Below are 19169 nucleotides of genomic sequence, written 5' to 3'. Positions count from 1 at the left end.
ATATATATATATATATATATATATATATATATATATATATATATATATATATATATATATATATATATATATATATGTGTGTGTGTGTGTGTGTTTGTACACGCACATGCAAGTGTGTATATATTTATGTATGTATGCATGCCTGCTTATTAAAATTCTACGGTAATTTCTATATGTTTACGACATCAAGTAAAATCAACAAATGAAATGTTCAACATTCGTATCACCAAGAAGTGCTGATGCATCTAATGATCCCTATTAAGTTTCGCGAACTTTTAAAATTCATTGCGATAATCCTCACCAAAAAAATCCAACTGGCCCAGTGACAATACTTTAGTTGACCAGTCCGCTAATCCTCAGGTATCTTCCGAAAGTCTTATATTTCATCTCTTTAAGTTGCTCTGCTTGGCGGTGGTCAACTAGGCCGTTGTGATATACTACAAAAGTGCAAAACGTGACATATAAATTGATTTTCACATCCATTATCAGAACAACACCAATATCTATTTCATTCTCGTAACATTTGTCTCATTTTTCTCACTTGTACACACTTCTCCAATCTCTGATTGCGCTGTTGAGCAATTTAATGTCATGCAGCGATATCTGATACTTGCAACATGGTGCGTTATTGCAATCATCACATTATACGTTGCAGCTGCAAGTCGACTAAATGATGCTTTTATCATTTTAGCACTTTAGGCTATCTATTAATTTTTTTGCATAATCATCTAATTTCAGTTATACTAGCTAAATCCAGGAATCATTTTCTTCCATTAGAATCGTTATTGTTATTAGTTTAATTTTTAGGATAATTTTTAATGATATCGTTATATTCGTTCTTTTGGTGTAGTTGGTGAGGTATGAGGCTGAACTCTAATAAAACGAAAACACCATTGATCGGTTGACCTCGCACTGACTTTCCATCCCATCCTTCCCTTCAAGTATGGATGGGAGTCTGCTAAATTAGTCTGAGGCTTTAACTATACTTGGTGTAACTTTTGACTCACATCTTACTTTTGAGAAACATCTAATAAAAGTTTCAGTAACGCCGCACGAAAGTTAGGTATTGTTCGTAAGGCCTCCTATATATATATCTCTCTGATAAAATCAGTGCAACCTGCTTCAGATCCTTTGTCCTTCCTTTACTAGAATATTGTTCTCCGGCATGGATGTCTGCCTCTGTCAGAGATTTGTCTCTTATAGACAGAATGGTTCCTGGTGGTAGGTTTGTTTCCAAATAGCAGCAGTTATGACTTGGACCATCGACGGATGGTCTCTTGTTTGTCAATTTTTCCTAAGTTGTATTTTACCACAGATCTTTCACATTCACATTTGATCCCTGGTCCTCTTTTCCCGCCGTGAGTGACCAGATTTACTGAACAACATCACTAATAAGCAGTAAATGTGACTCGTTGTTGAACGTCTCAGTTCCAGAGGTTCCTTTATTCCACGCAACGCTGTACTGTGGAACAGTCTCCCTAAGGAGGCTGTGCAATTGGAACCTCAAAAGTTCAAGCGAGGGTGGAATACATTACTATCCTAAAGCAATTCTCCTTGTATTTTATAATTTACTTATATTTTTATTTATTTATTATTAATTTGATCATTTATTTTTTTCTTTTCTAATAACTGATCTCTTCTTTCTGTATTTCCTATAACCCTCTGTTTCTTTCAAATGAACACCATATTCTTTGCATGATGGAATTTTATGCCAATGGCCCTGTGGGCTTGTTTCATATGAATAGGGTTCATCTCCTGAATAATAATAATATTAATAACAATTATATTAGATTCGTTTGTGGGTGATTTTATCCAGTCTCCAGATGAAGACCGATGTCCTGATTTCTGAGATGTGTTACCTAAGATAGGTTCAGGTGCCTGTCAGAAATGATTACACGGTAATTTATAAACGGCTCCCAGATTTATGTCATTACTGCTTGATTTTTCAACAGAGAATATTAACAGCCGAATCAGTGCAATTACTGTTTGGAATATGATGAAGAGAGCATAAAAAAGAGAGTTCAAAAGAACACTACAGTTAAGTATACTGACCTCCGAATTTAAACAATAGGTATTGATGAACTTGAGAGAGCTGTAAAGTTCATATTGACGTTGTAAGTATCAAGCTTCATACCCTTAGGAACTTTAATTAGTTAGTAATGAAATACTTGTTGATTAACAAATGAAATCAGAAAATAAATATCATACTGAAGCAAATTGCAATGCCGATGAAGGACAGCGTAGAAACCCATAATTATATGAGTATAACTCTTATTATATCCGACGTAACTTTTTATAATTAACAGTGAAATTACTCACCTGTCAATCAATCCAACGAGGAGAACGAGAAGGGTAACAAAGTCCAGCCTAAGTGAGGTCCGGCCATCGTTGAGTAATGCCATTTTTTCTCCGTCAGTTTCTTGGACTCTACAGATGTTCTGGGGGAAAATGATGTACACTAAATAACGAATGTTATGCAAGTTTTGTGGTCTATAATAATAACAACAGATCTTTGTGAGTGCCATACTAGAATGCTCAGAACAATGCCATATTTGAAATAATTACTAAAAATTCAACCTATTACTGCGGGTCTTATCACAAGAGTGCTTCTTGTACTATGCTTAACGAAATGATGATATTCCAATAACGTGGTTTTATCTCATTTCACGAAGAAAGGTTACCCAGAGGATATGGTCATAGCCTACTGATATTCCTCGTAGTCTATCAATTCTTACAGTAGAATAAAGTATCCATAACATTTTTCTGGGTGTTTAGTTTGTGACTCGCGTGTTTGTGACTCTTTGTTTTAAACAAATTCTAACCTAACCTCATCAAGGGGAGGAAATGAGTCTTGTTTTTACGACTACAGAATACTGTATTCAGATCGTGTTCAAGAAGAGAGACTTGTTTACAACGCATAGTCTTCTCCAGCTGAGAAAATAGGCCTTGCCCTAAAAATGAAATCATATCCGGTCTCACAAAAAGACTCATCCTTAGTACATGAGTTGTGGCTCTCAGTAGACAGAGTCGAAAGGATGGGCCGTAGACCAATGAAGAATGAATTCTATTATAACAGTGATACCATAACAAGTTCCTTTAAAGTCCTCACTGTCTTAAGTAAGAGGTTTTATGTTAAAAGTTCACAGTTCGCCAACAAATATCATCCAAACACTAAAATAGCCATTATTATCTATTATCCTTTTGCTATCGTTTTTAGATTTGGATTCCATTAACTTGACATTTTTATTCGCAAAATACTCAATACTAGGTTTGTAAATTTTCCTATAATGAAATTCCTCCTGAAAACTCTCGCCACAGGGGATTTTACTGAAGTTTATTGAATTGTTTATGTAACCTGGCTCCACAAAGACTAAGGTCATCGACGTCGGAAACATGTCTTTGGCTGCAAATAATTCTGATTAAAATTTTCAAGTAGATAAAACATGTGTATGGTGTTCATAAAATTCTAAAGTAAAGATAATTCTACGTAAGTCATAATACATTGTAAATACATTTCCGTTTCCATGCATGCACATAATCATAATTATAAGTTTATAAATATATGTAATGGAATCAAACAAACCAACGAAAGAAAATGGTTCCTCGGTGACACTTTCAGCCTTGCTTGTTGTCGCCAAGGCTAAACATTTTCACTTCACAATGCATCGAGAAAGGGATGTTTTTTCATCTTCGAAACTCAGTTTGTAAGACTAAAGATCACAAGTAGGTAGCCTATGGCTTTGCTTATCTCGGAGGGTATTTCCTTTGACTTTTCATAGTAAAATGGTTGAGCCGAAGTGTAATTTTACTTTATTTACCAGTTCAAAGAAAGATAAAAAACGGGGCTTTAAAATTTACTTACAGCACTTCCCGTGTTAGTCCATTATGGGGCATCCCGCAGGGCTTCTAGGACTACTGTAGGCAGTCATATCCATCCTATAGGGATACGATGATATGAAGATAACGGCCTATAAGCCTTTTTTTTTATCTCTTCTTTGCGTCATCTATGATAATTGACATGCATGTCGGTCAAACGTAATGAGTAAATATGTATGAAAATACAATAAGAAGAATTTGGGTACTGGGGCTGCAAACTCAACATAAGAAAGATGGTACCATACGAAGAGCATGTGCTTACAGAATGTGTAACAAAGGGAATTAATAAAACGATTTATATGTAAATAAGATAGGTCTTTTACGCAGTCATTTACTGAGTCATAATCACTGTTCAGAAGAAGTTAGAGAGAGAGAGAGAGAGAGAGAGAGTGTAAGTCACATTCCATTTTGCTGCCATAGTTAGTCATAGAAACTACTTCTGTTTTGAAGATGAAGGGCAAACAGCGACTGCAGCTGAGAACTGATTTTGAATAAGTAGTTTTTTGTTTCTAACTTTCATATTTTCAGGCAGTTATATGAATTGTTTTAAAGCCAGCAGTCTCTGTCTTACTGTAGAAATGAGCATGTATTAGTTTATTGGCTGCTTTATTTTCATTAAATGGTGTACAACAAATACGGCCATTGACGACTTGAATGAAAACTAGCTAAAAATTACAGGCATTCTATCATTATTTGTATGTCTCTCTCTCTCTGTCTCTCTCTCTCTCTCTCTCTCTCTCTCTCTATCTCTCTCTCTCTCGCTCTTTTTTTTTTTTTTTTTTTAGGTTGTTATTCATTGTGTTGGGTTCTACGTTTCCTGTAGATAAAGACACACACAGAGGAATGTCCACCATACTCGAAGGCCTCATCCTGTCTCTCGTCTGCACCGCCACAATCTTCAAGCAGATTGAGATGTCTAGAATGAACATGTGCGCAGTTAAATTACTCGAAAGGACTAAGACGCGAAGAGCGCAAAGCAGCACAGTGCTAGAGTCCGACTACTCTGTATGAAGGAATACCATTATATCGAAACAAGCAGGCTAAGCGCACTCACGCAGATAGACTTATACAACAATAGACACAAGCATACACAAACGCGCGCACAGACACACACACACACACACACACACACACACACATACATATATATATATATATATATATATATATATATATATATATATATATATATATATATATATATATATATATGTCATAATGGAATAGGAATTTGCCACGAACAATCCGCTCAAGTATTCTTGGCAGTAGTGCAGAATGAACAGAAACAATATCTCCATATATTGCAATGACACGTCTGTCTGTCTCTTTCTCTCTCTCACTCCCTCCACCGAGAATCAGTCCATAAAATAACCAAACGAACCACCTGGAGACAATATGATTACCCAGCCGTGTATTTAGATGGCAAGTGCGACGCTTTCCACTTAGCAGATCATTTGCGGTTATGTTCGACAATGTTGGACGAGGGAGATGGATCTCTCACTCGCTTGTTAACTTGATAACGCCCTCAGACACCCAACACTCTAATACTGTCGGACCCCAGAGATATCTCTCTCTCTCTCTCTCTCTCTCTCTCTCTCTCTCTCTCTCTCTCTCATGTTCTTCTTTTTCTTGTTCTTCTTCTTCTTCTCATTTCATATGTGCGAAGTTTGGGAAGGATTATAATCAGCTTCTCAGTTAAATTCTTAAGCTTTTTATTTTAATTATTTCTTAAGTTTTTTATTACTTCTTAAGCTTTATATTTTAATGTGGAATTTTAATATCTGGAATTTCCGCAACACCCGTTACATGCTATTGCATTTAAAATTACCTTCATGGCCTAAGTGAGTTCGTTAGTTTGTGTGCGAAGTTACATAGCCTATGTAGCCTATATGCATAACTCGCAGTTGAAAACAAAGTGGAACCGAGTGTAAAATAACGAAACAGGCTAAATAATGGTAAACTTATAACTCCTAGATATCAACGAAACATTACCAACGGCATAAGCCATCACAGAATCATTATAAAAGAACTACAATATAAAAAAAAATTATGCCTAAAATTCCGGAGCCGCTCTTGTTAAATTTCATGAGCAAATACAAAGTGATGATAAATAAAATGAGGAAATAATAAAAACACGACAACGGCGGCAATGTAAAGACAGAACCTGAGCATCCGGAAAATCCAGTGAAAAGGATGAAAGATATTTCATGCTATGTAAAACCTGGAAATGAGGGCATTTATAAGCAATTCATCACGTCAAAGTAAAATGGAATCTATTTACAAGGTGTATTGACATTTTGCGTTTCACTCTGAAAAAGATGAAGAAGTACTGAAACAAAATGCCTGAGTTGTTTGAAGATGTGGCTATAATATATATATATATATATATATATATATATATATATATAATATATATATATATATACATACACATATACAGTATATATATACACACATATATATACATGTATATAAATATATACATATATACACACACACATATATATATAAATATATATATATATATATATATATATATATATATATATATATATATATATATATATATATATATATATATATAATATCTATAGTTATGACTGAAATTTAAAGACTATTTATTAACATGAAAGAACAAGTTTCCTAGACACACTGGAAGAGATGCCCTGATAAAGCAAAATGAAGGTACATATAGAGACACTCGTAATTTTCGGTGGTCCTTTAGTGGGTGGGCCATCCATGGATGACAAAAGAAAAAACGAAAACCATTCTTTAATCTCCGTCGTTCGGAAAGCATTGCCATCTTGCAATTTGCTAATCATTATTCAAAAAGCGTCTTTTAGATATGGGTAAAAAAATAATATTTTCCGTATCATCGACGAAAATTTTGTCTTTGCATCTCGAGTCGAGATCGTAAATTGGTATTCACTCATATAGAGGCCATTGCAAATCATATAAAATAATACATATGAACTATATATATACATTTATATATATATACAGTATATATAAAATTTACATTTTAATGTTAGTTTCCGACCCTCTTTGGCAGAAGTTTCTATTTTTATCGCAGCTTGCAAAGTCATATCTTTCCGAAGAACAAAATGTTAAGATCTGCTTGAAAGATGTATGCTTCTTGTACGTGATGTTTTATATATATATACATACATACATATATATATACATATATATATATACATCCATACATATATATATACATTCATACATACATACATATATATATATATATAAGACATCACGTACAGGAGGCGTATATCTTTCAAGTCATAACTTTTCGGAAAGTTATGACTTTGCAAGCTGCGATAAAAATAGAAACTTCTGCCAAAGAAGGTCGGAACTAACATTATTCTACCAGCTGAATGAAAAGACAGCGAGTGAATGCTGTTTCAAAAAAAAAAAAAAGCAAAGGAATCAAAATGTAAATATTATTGAAATGCGGAAGAGAGCAATATCTGAAACAATTAGTTTTTGATTGTTATATGATTTAAAACACTTGTGGTAAGGGAATACGGTGATAAGAACCTGATCTATTATGCTATTAATACATTGGAGCACTGAAAGATTCAGTAAAGTAATCAACGCACATACCAGAAAAGGAAAAAACATCGATTCTTGTGTTTTCTCTGAATGTTTAGAAATCTGAGGCGAGGTGATAAAAACTACAGTAGAGGATCTCAGGTATAGCAATGCTTCATTCGGTCAGTTCTCAGCAAAGCTAAACTTGGTGGAAGATGTTTCATGTTCATTGTAACTCATTCCACAGCAAATAATTTTAAGTACGCTTTAGCACTTGGCTGTGAATCACCGCTGTTCTCTATAATAAGTAAGCTTAAATTAAAAATTAAATCCAGAAGGAGGTTGCTGCATCAATGAACAATTTCAGCCTGTTCGGCCTAAACGACGCATACCCTATACAATTTTTTGATCTAAAGTGATAGATGTTGCATTCCAGGCAACATCTGGAGAATGTATTTATCAATCCTCTTTGTGCTCTTATCTAAACTAAACGGAGCTCATTCTTTCTATGCCCAAAACCCTAACAAGTAAATCATCCTTTTTTGTGTGAGTATTTGGAAATTGTATAGACCGAATTTAACTTGCAATGCAGTGCGAAATATGACGCGGATGATAACATTGTGCAGGCGATATGGGGTTTTCCAACTATCACAGTTTGCATATTGCTTTTGGCGACGTCAAACTGCCTCGACAGCACAGTTCTCCAGGTGCAGTTTCGGGCATCATATTTTTTATGACTGAATGGTTATCAATTATTTTGCCTTAATAATGATTTCTTTATTAATTTTAGATAGATATATTGAGAGCAAAAGTTAAATCAAGTCTATGCAGTGTGATATGTGACGTTAGACATTTTATTCATAAATCGTATTGAATCATAAGATACGCTGTATTACAACTATACAGTAGTACTCTTGGTATGCTCTCGCTTCAGACTGCTTGTAAGAAGCTTTATTCACCTTTAAATGGAATTCTCAGTCTAAATAAAATATTGTTTTTTTGTTCAGTTTACTTTTTTAAATTATACGCACAGACATATATATATATATATATATATATATATATATATATATATATATATATATATATATATATATATATATATATATATATATATATATATGGAGATGTTTTGGAAGAATGAAAATTTATAGAAATATTTTGGAAGATTGAAAGTTTATGGAGATATTTTGAAAGAATTAAAGTTTATGGAGATATTTGTAAGAATTAAAGTTTATGGAGATATTTTGTGAGAATAAAAGTTTAGGGATATCTTTTGGAAGAATGAAAATTTATGGAAATATTTTGGAAGATTGAAAGTTTATGGAGATATTTTGAAAGAATTAAAGTTTATGGAGATATTTGTAAGAATTAAAGTTTATTGAGGTATTTTGGAAGAATGAAAGTTTATGGAGATATTTTGAAGAATAAAAGTTTATGGAGATATCTGGAAGAATTAAAGTTTATGGAGATATTTTGGAAGAATGAAAGTTTATGGAGATATTTTAGAAGAATTAAAGTTAATGGAGAGATCTGGAAAAATTAAAGTTTATGGAGATATTTGGAAGAATGACAGTTTATGGAGATATTTTGGAAGAATGAAAGTTTATGGAGATATTTTGTGAGAATGAAAGTTTATGGAGATATTTTGGAAGAATGAAAGTTTATGGAGGTATTTTAGAAGAATAAAAGTGTATGGAGATATTTTGTTTGAGTTAAAGTTTATGGATATCTTTTGGAAGAATGAAAGTTTATGGAGATATTTTGGAAGAAGCAAATTTTATGGAGATAATTTGGGAAATTCAAAGTCACTGGACAGCCTATACGGGAACCATAATGCTTTCTGTTATTTCTTACTGAAGCAAGAACAGATCGCGGTTGGAGCATAAAGCCCTTTATACAAACAATTAACCAGCAGTTGGAGCATAAACCCCTTTATATGAACAATACAGCGGTTGGAGCATAAAGCCCTTTATATGAGCAATTAACCAGCGGTTGGAGCATAAAGCCCTTTATATGAACAATTAACCAGCGGTTGGAGCATAAAAAACCCTTTATATGAACAATTAACCAGCGGTTGGAGCATAAAAAGCCCTTTATATGAACAATTAACCAGCGGTTGGAGCATAAAAAGTTCTTTATATGAACAATTAACCAGCGGTTGGAGCATAAAAAGCCCTTTATATGAACAATTAACCAGCGGTTGGAGCATAAAAATCCCTTTACATGAACAATTAACCAGCGGTTGGAGCATAAAATGCCCTTTATATGAACAATTAACCAGTGGTTGGAGCATAAAAAGCCCTTTATAAGAACAAATAACCAGCGGTTGGAGCATAAAGCTTTATATGAACAATTAACCAGCGGTTGGAGCATAAAAATCCCTTTACATGAACAATTAACCAGCGGTTGGAGCATAAAAAGCCCTTTATATGAACAATTAACCAGTGGTTGGAGCCTAAAAAGCCCTTTATAAGAACAAATAACCAGCGGTTGGAGCATAAAGCTTTATATGAACAATTAACCAGCGGTTGGAGCATAAAAATCCCTTTACATGAACAATTAACCAGCGGTTGGAGCATAAAAAGCCCTTTATATGAACAATTAACCAGTGGTTGGAGCCTAAAAAGCCCTTTATAAGAACAAATAACCAGCGGTTGGAGCATAAAGCTTTATATGAATAATTAACCAGCGGTTGGAGCATAAAAAGCCCTTTATATGAACAATTAACCAGCGGTTGGAGAATAAAGCCCTTTATATGAACAATTAACCAGCGGTTGGAGCATAAAGCCCTTTATATAAACAATTAACCAGCGGTTGGAGCATAAACAGCCCTTTATGCGAACAATTAACCAGTGGTTGGAGCAGAAAGCCCTTTATATGAACAATTAACCAGCAGTTGGAGCATAAAAAGCCCTTTATATGAACAATTAACCAGCAATTGGAGCATAAAGCCCTTTATACGAACAATTAACCAGCGGTTAGAGCATAAAGCCCTTTATATGAACAATTAACCAGCGGTTGGAGCATAAAGCCCTTTATATAAACAATTAACCAGGCTAGTTGAAAATGACTAATTGGAAGCTGTTCGTCAACTGAAAATAATTCCTACCTGTATTTATATTTAAGTGAAATCAGGATTGTAAATAGAACAGAAACTACTTTGAATACATGTTGCCTTACTTTTTGCAGTATTTTGAAAATCAGCAGAGGAAGACCTTGAGGCATATAGGAGATGGAAAAAAGCATCTTTCCATAAAGAATAGATAGTTATATAAATGACGGATCGAAAGCCAGAAGAAAGCCAGTTTTGAAGAAAAAAAAGTTTACGGAGTCGGTGTCTGTTAAACAGAATCTTATATGTCAAAGATGTGTTGTTACCCATTTGGAGTTTTGCTTTACAGCGTAGGCATATCGATGGTGTCACTAAGCATTGATGTTACAATTCATAATGCAATTTCTCCAGCCTAACGTAACCCCCACCCCCTTACCAGTTACATAACTGTTGCGTTTCCCACTATGTACTCAACTCGTACTTCAAAAAGACTGAGATTCCACGTCAGCCCGTATGCGTAGACTTTTCTTCAGATCAACATCGTGAGTGTGGTCAAAAAGCAGCTGGAGTTGCGGGAAAGTTTTGAAAGCGCTTCAGTGAGGGTCTTGGGAGGAAGAGTAAACAGGAAAAATAACGACCGAGAGTAAACAGGGCAATTTTAAAAGGGTGTTTGCAGAAAGAAGAATTTCGTTAGATTTTGTCCGTTGGTCTTCAAACACTGGTTGTAAAACATTTCTATGTAAATCTATAATTTATCATGCAACTGATGTAAATTTCACGAAGTAATCTTTATTTGCAAAACTATTCTAGTAGAGACTGTTATCATCTCACTTATTTTGAAAAATCTTGAGAGAGTTTTGAACTGACATTTTTAAACCCAAACAAGCACTTTTGGAGCACTCATAAAAAGAAAAGTATCTTTGCCATATAGCTCAATATTTTGCCATGTACAATGCGAAGTCACGTTTATACTTTTTCATATGTATCCATATGTTCAATTTATTTACAAAATTGGAAATATTTTCGGCATCGAAGACACCCTACCAGAATGGACGCGATCTTCGACATCGTTTTTATTTACTTAGCCCAAATGCAGTTTCGGAACATCTGTAGCTAACGCTTGTCGCCTGTTAAAGGCATGCATTGATTTTTTATCAGGATGTCAGTCACCCTGCTGTATCTGTACTATTGAGGAAAGAATTCTCTGCAATACGTAATCATTCAGGAAAAAGCAAGCGCAATGTTCATTACTCATTCTTTTTTTTATCTATTATCTATGAATTAGCCATGACATTTACGCATTAGCATGATTAAATTTAGTATTCATATTCACTGTCTCTGTAACTTGGTGCATCAGATACTAGACGGGTAGAAATGTTGAAGAAACCTATTTAATTTCTTACATAGCAGATAACTCTCGTGAGAATTTCATTACTGTTTCATCAAGACTTCTTCAAGAACAGTTACTTCCAGCCTGAGTAATGGTGGGCACTCTGTTGGTAGAAATATTTACCATAAACCTTTTTTCCCCCTCTGAGGAGGTGGCGCAAGAAAAGGTTAGTCTTCCCATTGCCCTTTTTAACACTGGTTCCGATCACCACAGACGTTTAACCACTGTATGCTTAACTGGCTACCAAGGTCGACATATGTATAATTTGGGACGTCTCTTGGTAGGCGAGAGAGCGGCTTATCACACCACGAGGCATATATATATATATATATAAATATATATATATATATATATATATATATATATATATATATATATATATATATATATATATATATATATATATATATATATATATATATATACATGTTACAGTAAGATTGTGAAACCAGGGATTTCACGAAATCCCTGAATTTTCAGGGAATTCGTGAAATCATCAATTCACGTGGGAACATTTGATCCCCATGGGCTAGTACTAAACACGGCAAAACAGTGATTCATCTACACTGTTTCGCCATGTTTAGTATTAGTGCATTTGATCCCCGAGGGCTAGTACTAAACACGGCAAAACAGTGATTCATCTACACTGTTTCGCCATGTTTAGTATTAGTGCATTTGATCCCCGAGGGCTAGTACTAAACACGGCAAAACAGTGATTCATCTACACTGTTTCGCCATGTTTAGTATTAGTGCATTTGATCCCCGAGGGGCTAGTACTAAACACGGCAAAACAGTGTAGACGAATCCTTGTTTCTCCGTGTTTAGCACTAGCGCCCGGGGATCAAATGTTCCTAAGTGAATTGGTGATTTCACGCCTTCCCGAAAATTTCAGTGATTTCGTGAAATCCCTGATTTTACAGTCTTACTGTAACACACATATATATGCATATATATATATATATATATATATATATATATATATATATATATATATATATATATATATATATATATATATATATATATATATATTTATATATGTTACAGGGAGATAGCAAAACCAGGAATTTCACGAACTGCCTGAAACTTCAGGCAGATAGTAAAATGCACTAAGGGACATTTGATCGCCCAGGGGCTAGAACTAAACATGGCGAAATACATTTATTCTTGCATATATATACACAGTACACACACACACACACACACACACACACACACACACATATATATATATATATATATATATATATATATATATATATATATATATATATATATATATATATATATATTATATATGCGCTCATGATAGCGAAAATATAAAGCACGCAGGGTCAACAGGTAAAGGATATGTCCATTATCACCTCCCGTCGCGCTCAGAAGTGGCCGCGAAAAAGCAGGTGAATTACACGAAATCACATACTTGGTTATCCTCCGTGTAGCTTAGGGCCCATTTCATTATTATGAATGCGATGGCATAAATAATATGAATAGTGACTTAGTTTATTACAAACCCTATTTGATAAACTAACCCTAAGAAGCTTTAACAAACCGAGATTTCCGATTGTGTTTTATATTTTGAAACGTACGGAACTCAAGTTGTGAATTGCTTGGTCATTTCCGAATATATGGAACTGCGCTTCCTTTCCTCTGCTGTGTTATTGTATTTTCTTTGAATTTATTCCGCATAGCAGAAGACCCTTTTCTCCAAATGGAAACTTTATACTGTCTTTTATGAAGAATAACAAAATGAATGAAGTGATTACATTATTGTTTTTAGAGTGAACAAAGCCACCAGTTTCTTTCCTTCTTTGTTCTCCAGCGTTTGTTTTTCCGCTTACTCAACCTCCTGCCGTTAAATATGATTAAAACAGTTTATAAAATAAAGAAATTACACATGCTAGCGTCTACGACAGTGAGTAAAAAAAAAAAAAAGCAGAAAAAGCCCAAGACATACCTATCGCCGATCAAGTTCTTGAAGTTGTTGTCTTAATGCTCCGACAGTCACGTCTTCCTTAACTCGTCATTCTTGAAAATGGTGATCTGTTTTCTTCTTCGAACGGTACCGAAAGAAACCAGCGGATACAACCCATGCCTTGTCGCTTCAGACCTTAAGCTTGGTAACCAGGGAATCAGCAAAATTCCGACCTATCTGGAGTGCAGCACGAAACCGCAGCCTAAAAAAGGGCAAATATGAGGCGACGACGGCCACGAGTGTCAGCTTATGGCCCTCACTGACTACTACCCCTGACCATTTCTCCCGAGAGCCCGCGGACAAGCCTACCCACTGCCTGCCGTATGGTGTGCCATTACGAATCCCTTATCTGACTGTGGCACTATTGCAGCGAACGTCTGTGTATTTAGCAGTTTGCTGTTTTCGAGATAACGGCAGCCCGTCCCTTTTTAAAACGCACATTTCTCCTACATCTTTTTCTGTCATAAAAAAGGACAACTACGTTAAAGGAACTCCATTTACTTTCCTTAATCATTCAGTGAGAATCAAGAGCCTCTTAGCAACAACTTGGTTTGAGGAGTTTCTGGTTAGGCATTTAAAATCAACGTAGTATATCAATACTCTTTAATACCCTGACTGATTTGTAACTGCAAATGCGACATTCTTCATGCTCTATACATCTGCAAATAAATTCTAGGAATAAAGAAGCAGAAATAATAATAAAAAAAAAAAAAGATAACGGCAGCTGGTAAACGGGACCTCCACAGAAACAACATTGTGCAATCATACTTCTCTCAAGTGTACACATCGTTTTCAATTTAGTTTAAGCTTTGTAAAATGAACTAAATGATGAGATTCGTTATTTCTTTTTTAGCGAAAAGTATTCTTATGAACACGAAAGGAACAGAACAAATACCTCGAAAATCAGCACTTCTTTGCAGCAGAGATTATCGATTAATGGTAGTTGCACTGCGCGGTCGTCATAGTTGGCATTTGTTTCGGTAACGACTGAATACATTGATCCACCGCGATGAAAGAGAACATACGAGAATTGTTACATCATATAAATTACAAAAATGAATTGTTTTGTTCTTCCCTATCTAGAGGAAATCAGTAAGGAAAATGAATGCCGTTTTCAATTACTAAAATGAATTGTTTTGTTCTTCCCTATCTAGAGGAAATCAGTAAGGAAAATGAATGCTGTTTTCAAACGCATTGGTTTCCGCTACGTCGACGAAAATCAAAATGTCAAAAACTATATGCCATTATTATTTTTGGGTGTAAACTTATCATAATTTGCACTAGTTCAAATATATATATATATATATATATATATATATATATATATATATATATATATATATATCACACATATATATAGATATGTGTGTGTGTATGCGTATGTAAAAAATAAACTTTAACAAAGAATAAACACCCAAAGGTAGCATCGAAAAGGAACCTCGCGTTATCACCTGAATACAATCTTTTAGTGTCAATAGTTAAAAAAAAAAAACAAGTAAAAAATAATGTGCTGGCTCGTGACATATTCTTACTTGGATCAGCTGCAAGGTATGAATAGGAGTCGCACTAGCTGAAGTCAGCGGGAAGAAATGGTTCAGAGATTTCAGTTGATTGCTTTGCTATTCAGGAGCTTTCCAGTCCAACGGCTCAAAGAGAAACATGACTAGATTTGATAAGAGGATATATATATATATATATATATATATATATATATATATATATATATATATATATATATATATATAAACATACATACATATACATACTGTATATATATATATATACTATATATATACATATATATATATATATATATATATATATATATATATATACATATATATATATATATATATATATATATATATATATATATATATATATATACTATATATATATATATATATATATATATATATATATATATATATATACTGTATATATATATATATATATATATATATATATATATATATATATATATATATATATATTTATTTATTTATATATACATTACATATTGCACATCACGGTACAAATTAATGTCACAATCATGATACTTAACAGATCCTGCTCCCATGACAGAGAGAGAGAGAGAGAGAGAGAGAGAGAGAGAGAGAGAGAGAGAGAGAGAGATACTCACTCAGGAAGTTATCGTGCACCGTACAGGGGTCGTTTAAACAGCTGGAAGTACAACTTTTCCCAAGTCTCTAACACGGACACCCTTCTCAGGCCTAATAGAATATTAACGCAGATATAACTCATCTCAGAGAGAAAATAGGTTTACACTGTCTTTGACCAAAAATTTTGGAAATATATTAAAACATCGAGGTGATTCTTTATCAAGGAAGCAGGAGGCCTAATTCGGCCTATGTTGAGAAGGTGGCCATCAAAGCCTTAAAATGATAATAATAGCCATGAAGACTCTGCTTAGTTTTACAGATTTTTATTTTTGGTTTTGAGGCAGGAGGTAGTTGTAAAATGACCCGGAAAATACAGACGGTGGCAGAGAACTGCGAATTTTGGTTGTGAATGGTATTAAGAGTAAATCGGCTGGTTCTTCGGTTTACTGTTGGCAACATGGTAAAATATTTCCTACCAGATGCGACAAAAACTTTCATCCTGTCGAAAATCATTTGTTTTTGTTTCATTAAATAACTATTCGATTTTGTAGTAAAAAAAATTGACTGTCGATGTTTCACAGAAGACATGTTTCATCCTAAAGATGTTACCTGAGAGGAAAAACAGTTCATATCTTTTTCCATTTTTTCGCACAAGTATTTGATAAATCACTATAATTAATCTGAAGTCGTTGTATTGTAATGATTGTTTAATAATAATGTTGTTATTACTTGTCGTTTGTCCTGATTTTCGGTCGGAGGCTACCACTCATTTTAGGACAATTAACTCAGACTAGCCTATACATAACAATTCAATCCTGGGCATAGGGTAATACAAGTGTGATACACCGGCCTAGATTAATAAACCCAGGCATATTCTTAGCTTGAACTGCTACTTGACGTCGTAAACGGACGAATCTTCATTTCTGGTTAGTGTTGAGGGAACGGCTGACTCCCGCGCTTTGTTCAATGCTTCTTAGTAGGAGGATCTTCTTCTTCTTCTTCTTCTTTTAACGTGGTGTAAACAACTTATTCCTAGTGTTCCTTCCATAACTGTTAGAACTGGTTCCTAAATAGATAAAACGTCTGTCTTAGTTTAACCAGACCACTGAGCTGATTAACAGCTTTCCTAGGGCTGGCCCGAAGGATTAGATTTATTTTACGTGGCTAAGAACCAATTGGTTACCTAGCAACGGGGCCTACAGCTTATTGTGGAATCCGAACCACATTATAGCGAGAAATTAATTTCTATCACCAGAAATAAATTCCTTTTATTCTTCATTGGCCGGTTGGAGATTCGAACTCGCGGCCAACAGAGTTGTAGCTGAGAACGGAACCCACTCTCCCAACGAAGAACTTCCTAAAAGGTACTTATACTTGTTCTTACACTGGTAGGACAGCAATCTTGTGCCAGACAGCATGCAGCCCTTAGCCTGGGCTACACTGTACTCATGCCTAACTTAACCGTTACATTACACAGTTAGCCTAGCTTTATATGCATAACAGGTGGAATTTAACTCAAGAATTGACATATTCATAAAATTATGGAAGAATATTGCACATCTTAGCCTACGGTTGGTGGCATTGCAACCACGTGCAAGCTCATCATGATGCAACTCACAGTATGTAACATTACCACAACAACTGTTGGTAATTTGTTGTTACTTCAACATAAAAACACAAAAGAACACTATTAAATGTTATGGCAACATGTACAATATAAACTAAGATAAATGCATACCTTTTACAAGGGAGAAATATGGCATTTCAAATGAAAATAAGCGGAGCTACGTTTCTTTCCCCTCTCAAATCGTCGTACACGTCTTTAACAGTGCTATTTGAGCTTACGCAACTAAGCATTCAGTTACATTTACGCACTCACGCACGCACACTCGATCGTAGAAAACCTCAACTTCGAGTGGTTAATTTAACGTCTTGATAAGATGAAAACCAATTCGTTTTTCCAGTCCACTAATTATGAAGGGTAGCCTATTGTCATTAATACAAAAGAAGGATTTCCATCATTACAGTATGGGTCAACAAGGGGACGATAGGTTGTGGTCTAAATGGGTTTAACCGTTCGGCCTCTTTAGAAAGTGAACCCAGTTTTCTTGTACCCCTTGACTGCATATGCTTATACATCTACATCTACACATACATGTATATACACACACATAGTTATATATAAATATAAATATATATATATATATATATATATATATATATATATATATATATATATATATATATATATATATATATACTCGTATATATATTATGTGTGTGTGTGTAATATATATGTATTCTTGAATTCTGGTGAAATCGATAGACAACGTTAGCGATTGGTATGGGAATGAAGGAGAGGCAGGATAGTGGCATACAGAAAGGAAATGGGAATGGATGGTTAATTACTTCATACTGAAAATTAATCAGTGATCGAAGCTGTACAGAATATCGATAAGTTAGTAGCGGGTGGTGAAGTAACGGCAGAAATACGCTTCAGGTTAAGTAATACGAGAATCAATGCAATGGAATAAAATGATGAAATCTATTACTGAGGGATAGGACAGGGAGAAGGCATGAAAGACTATAGGGGTGAGAAAGGGTGAGACAAGATTATGAATGGCTACAAAAAGGGAAAAGCATAAAGAGTGAAAATAGCCACTAAAATCTTTCACCAGGTATTTCGAAATTCGATTGGCAAGAAGACCTGGTTTGACGTGAGGGTATCTGTAGATCGAGCCACTTTGATGAAAGATTTGAAAAATGAGGACAGATTGAAGTCCCATTTATATCTACCATTCGTGCCGGGCCAAAAGCATTTAGAAGAGATGAGCTAAGGAACTAACAAAGAAGAGAAGAACGGAAGAATAGGAATACGAGACCACAGAAAAAAAGAATAAATGAATGAGACTGACTCTGAAAGCTGTTAAGGAAGGGGAGTTTGTATCGAAGGACGGTGCATATGTAGACTATATAACACACGCACACACTATATACACACACACACACACATATATATATATACATATATATATATATATATATATATATATATATATATATATATATATATATATATATACACACACACACAAATAGGTGTTGTTTGCCTAAGTTATAGCGAATGCAAATCTGGAAGTAAAACAATACACACACTAGATACTTCCTCTCAATCCTATTCAGCAACATGTAGTATGACGATTACTGCATTAG

General features: G+C 34.4%; 1 protein-coding gene across 5 annotated transcripts in view; it reads right to left on the bottom strand.

Annotated features, from left to right (window-relative positions):
- Positions 1 to 19169, bottom strand: part of LOC136829354 (X-linked interleukin-1 receptor accessory protein-like 2) — a 99584-nt gene that overhangs the window by 11178 nt on the left and 69237 nt on the right. For 3 of the 5 annotated variants that reach the window (XM_067087781.1, XM_067087780.1, XM_067087779.1), the window contains one exon: positions 2320 to 2438. In XM_067087781.1, the coding sequence (XP_066943882.1) occupies positions 2320 to 2402 (83 nt within the window). In that variant the 5' untranslated portion in view covers positions 2403 to 2438. Of the gene's footprint in view, positions 1 to 2319; positions 2439 to 3862; positions 4005 to 13815; positions 14353 to 19169 lie in introns of those variants that run through there. The other 2 variants (XM_067087778.1, XM_067087782.1) reach the window with 2 other exon arrangements.

This window comes from Macrobrachium rosenbergii, chromosome 44 (assembly GCF_040412425.1).
Source record: "Macrobrachium rosenbergii isolate ZJJX-2024 chromosome 44, ASM4041242v1, whole genome shotgun sequence".
NCBI lineage: Eukaryota > Metazoa > Arthropoda > Malacostraca > Decapoda > Palaemonidae > Macrobrachium > Macrobrachium rosenbergii.
This window is presented reverse-complemented; position numbering and strand designations above follow the sequence as displayed.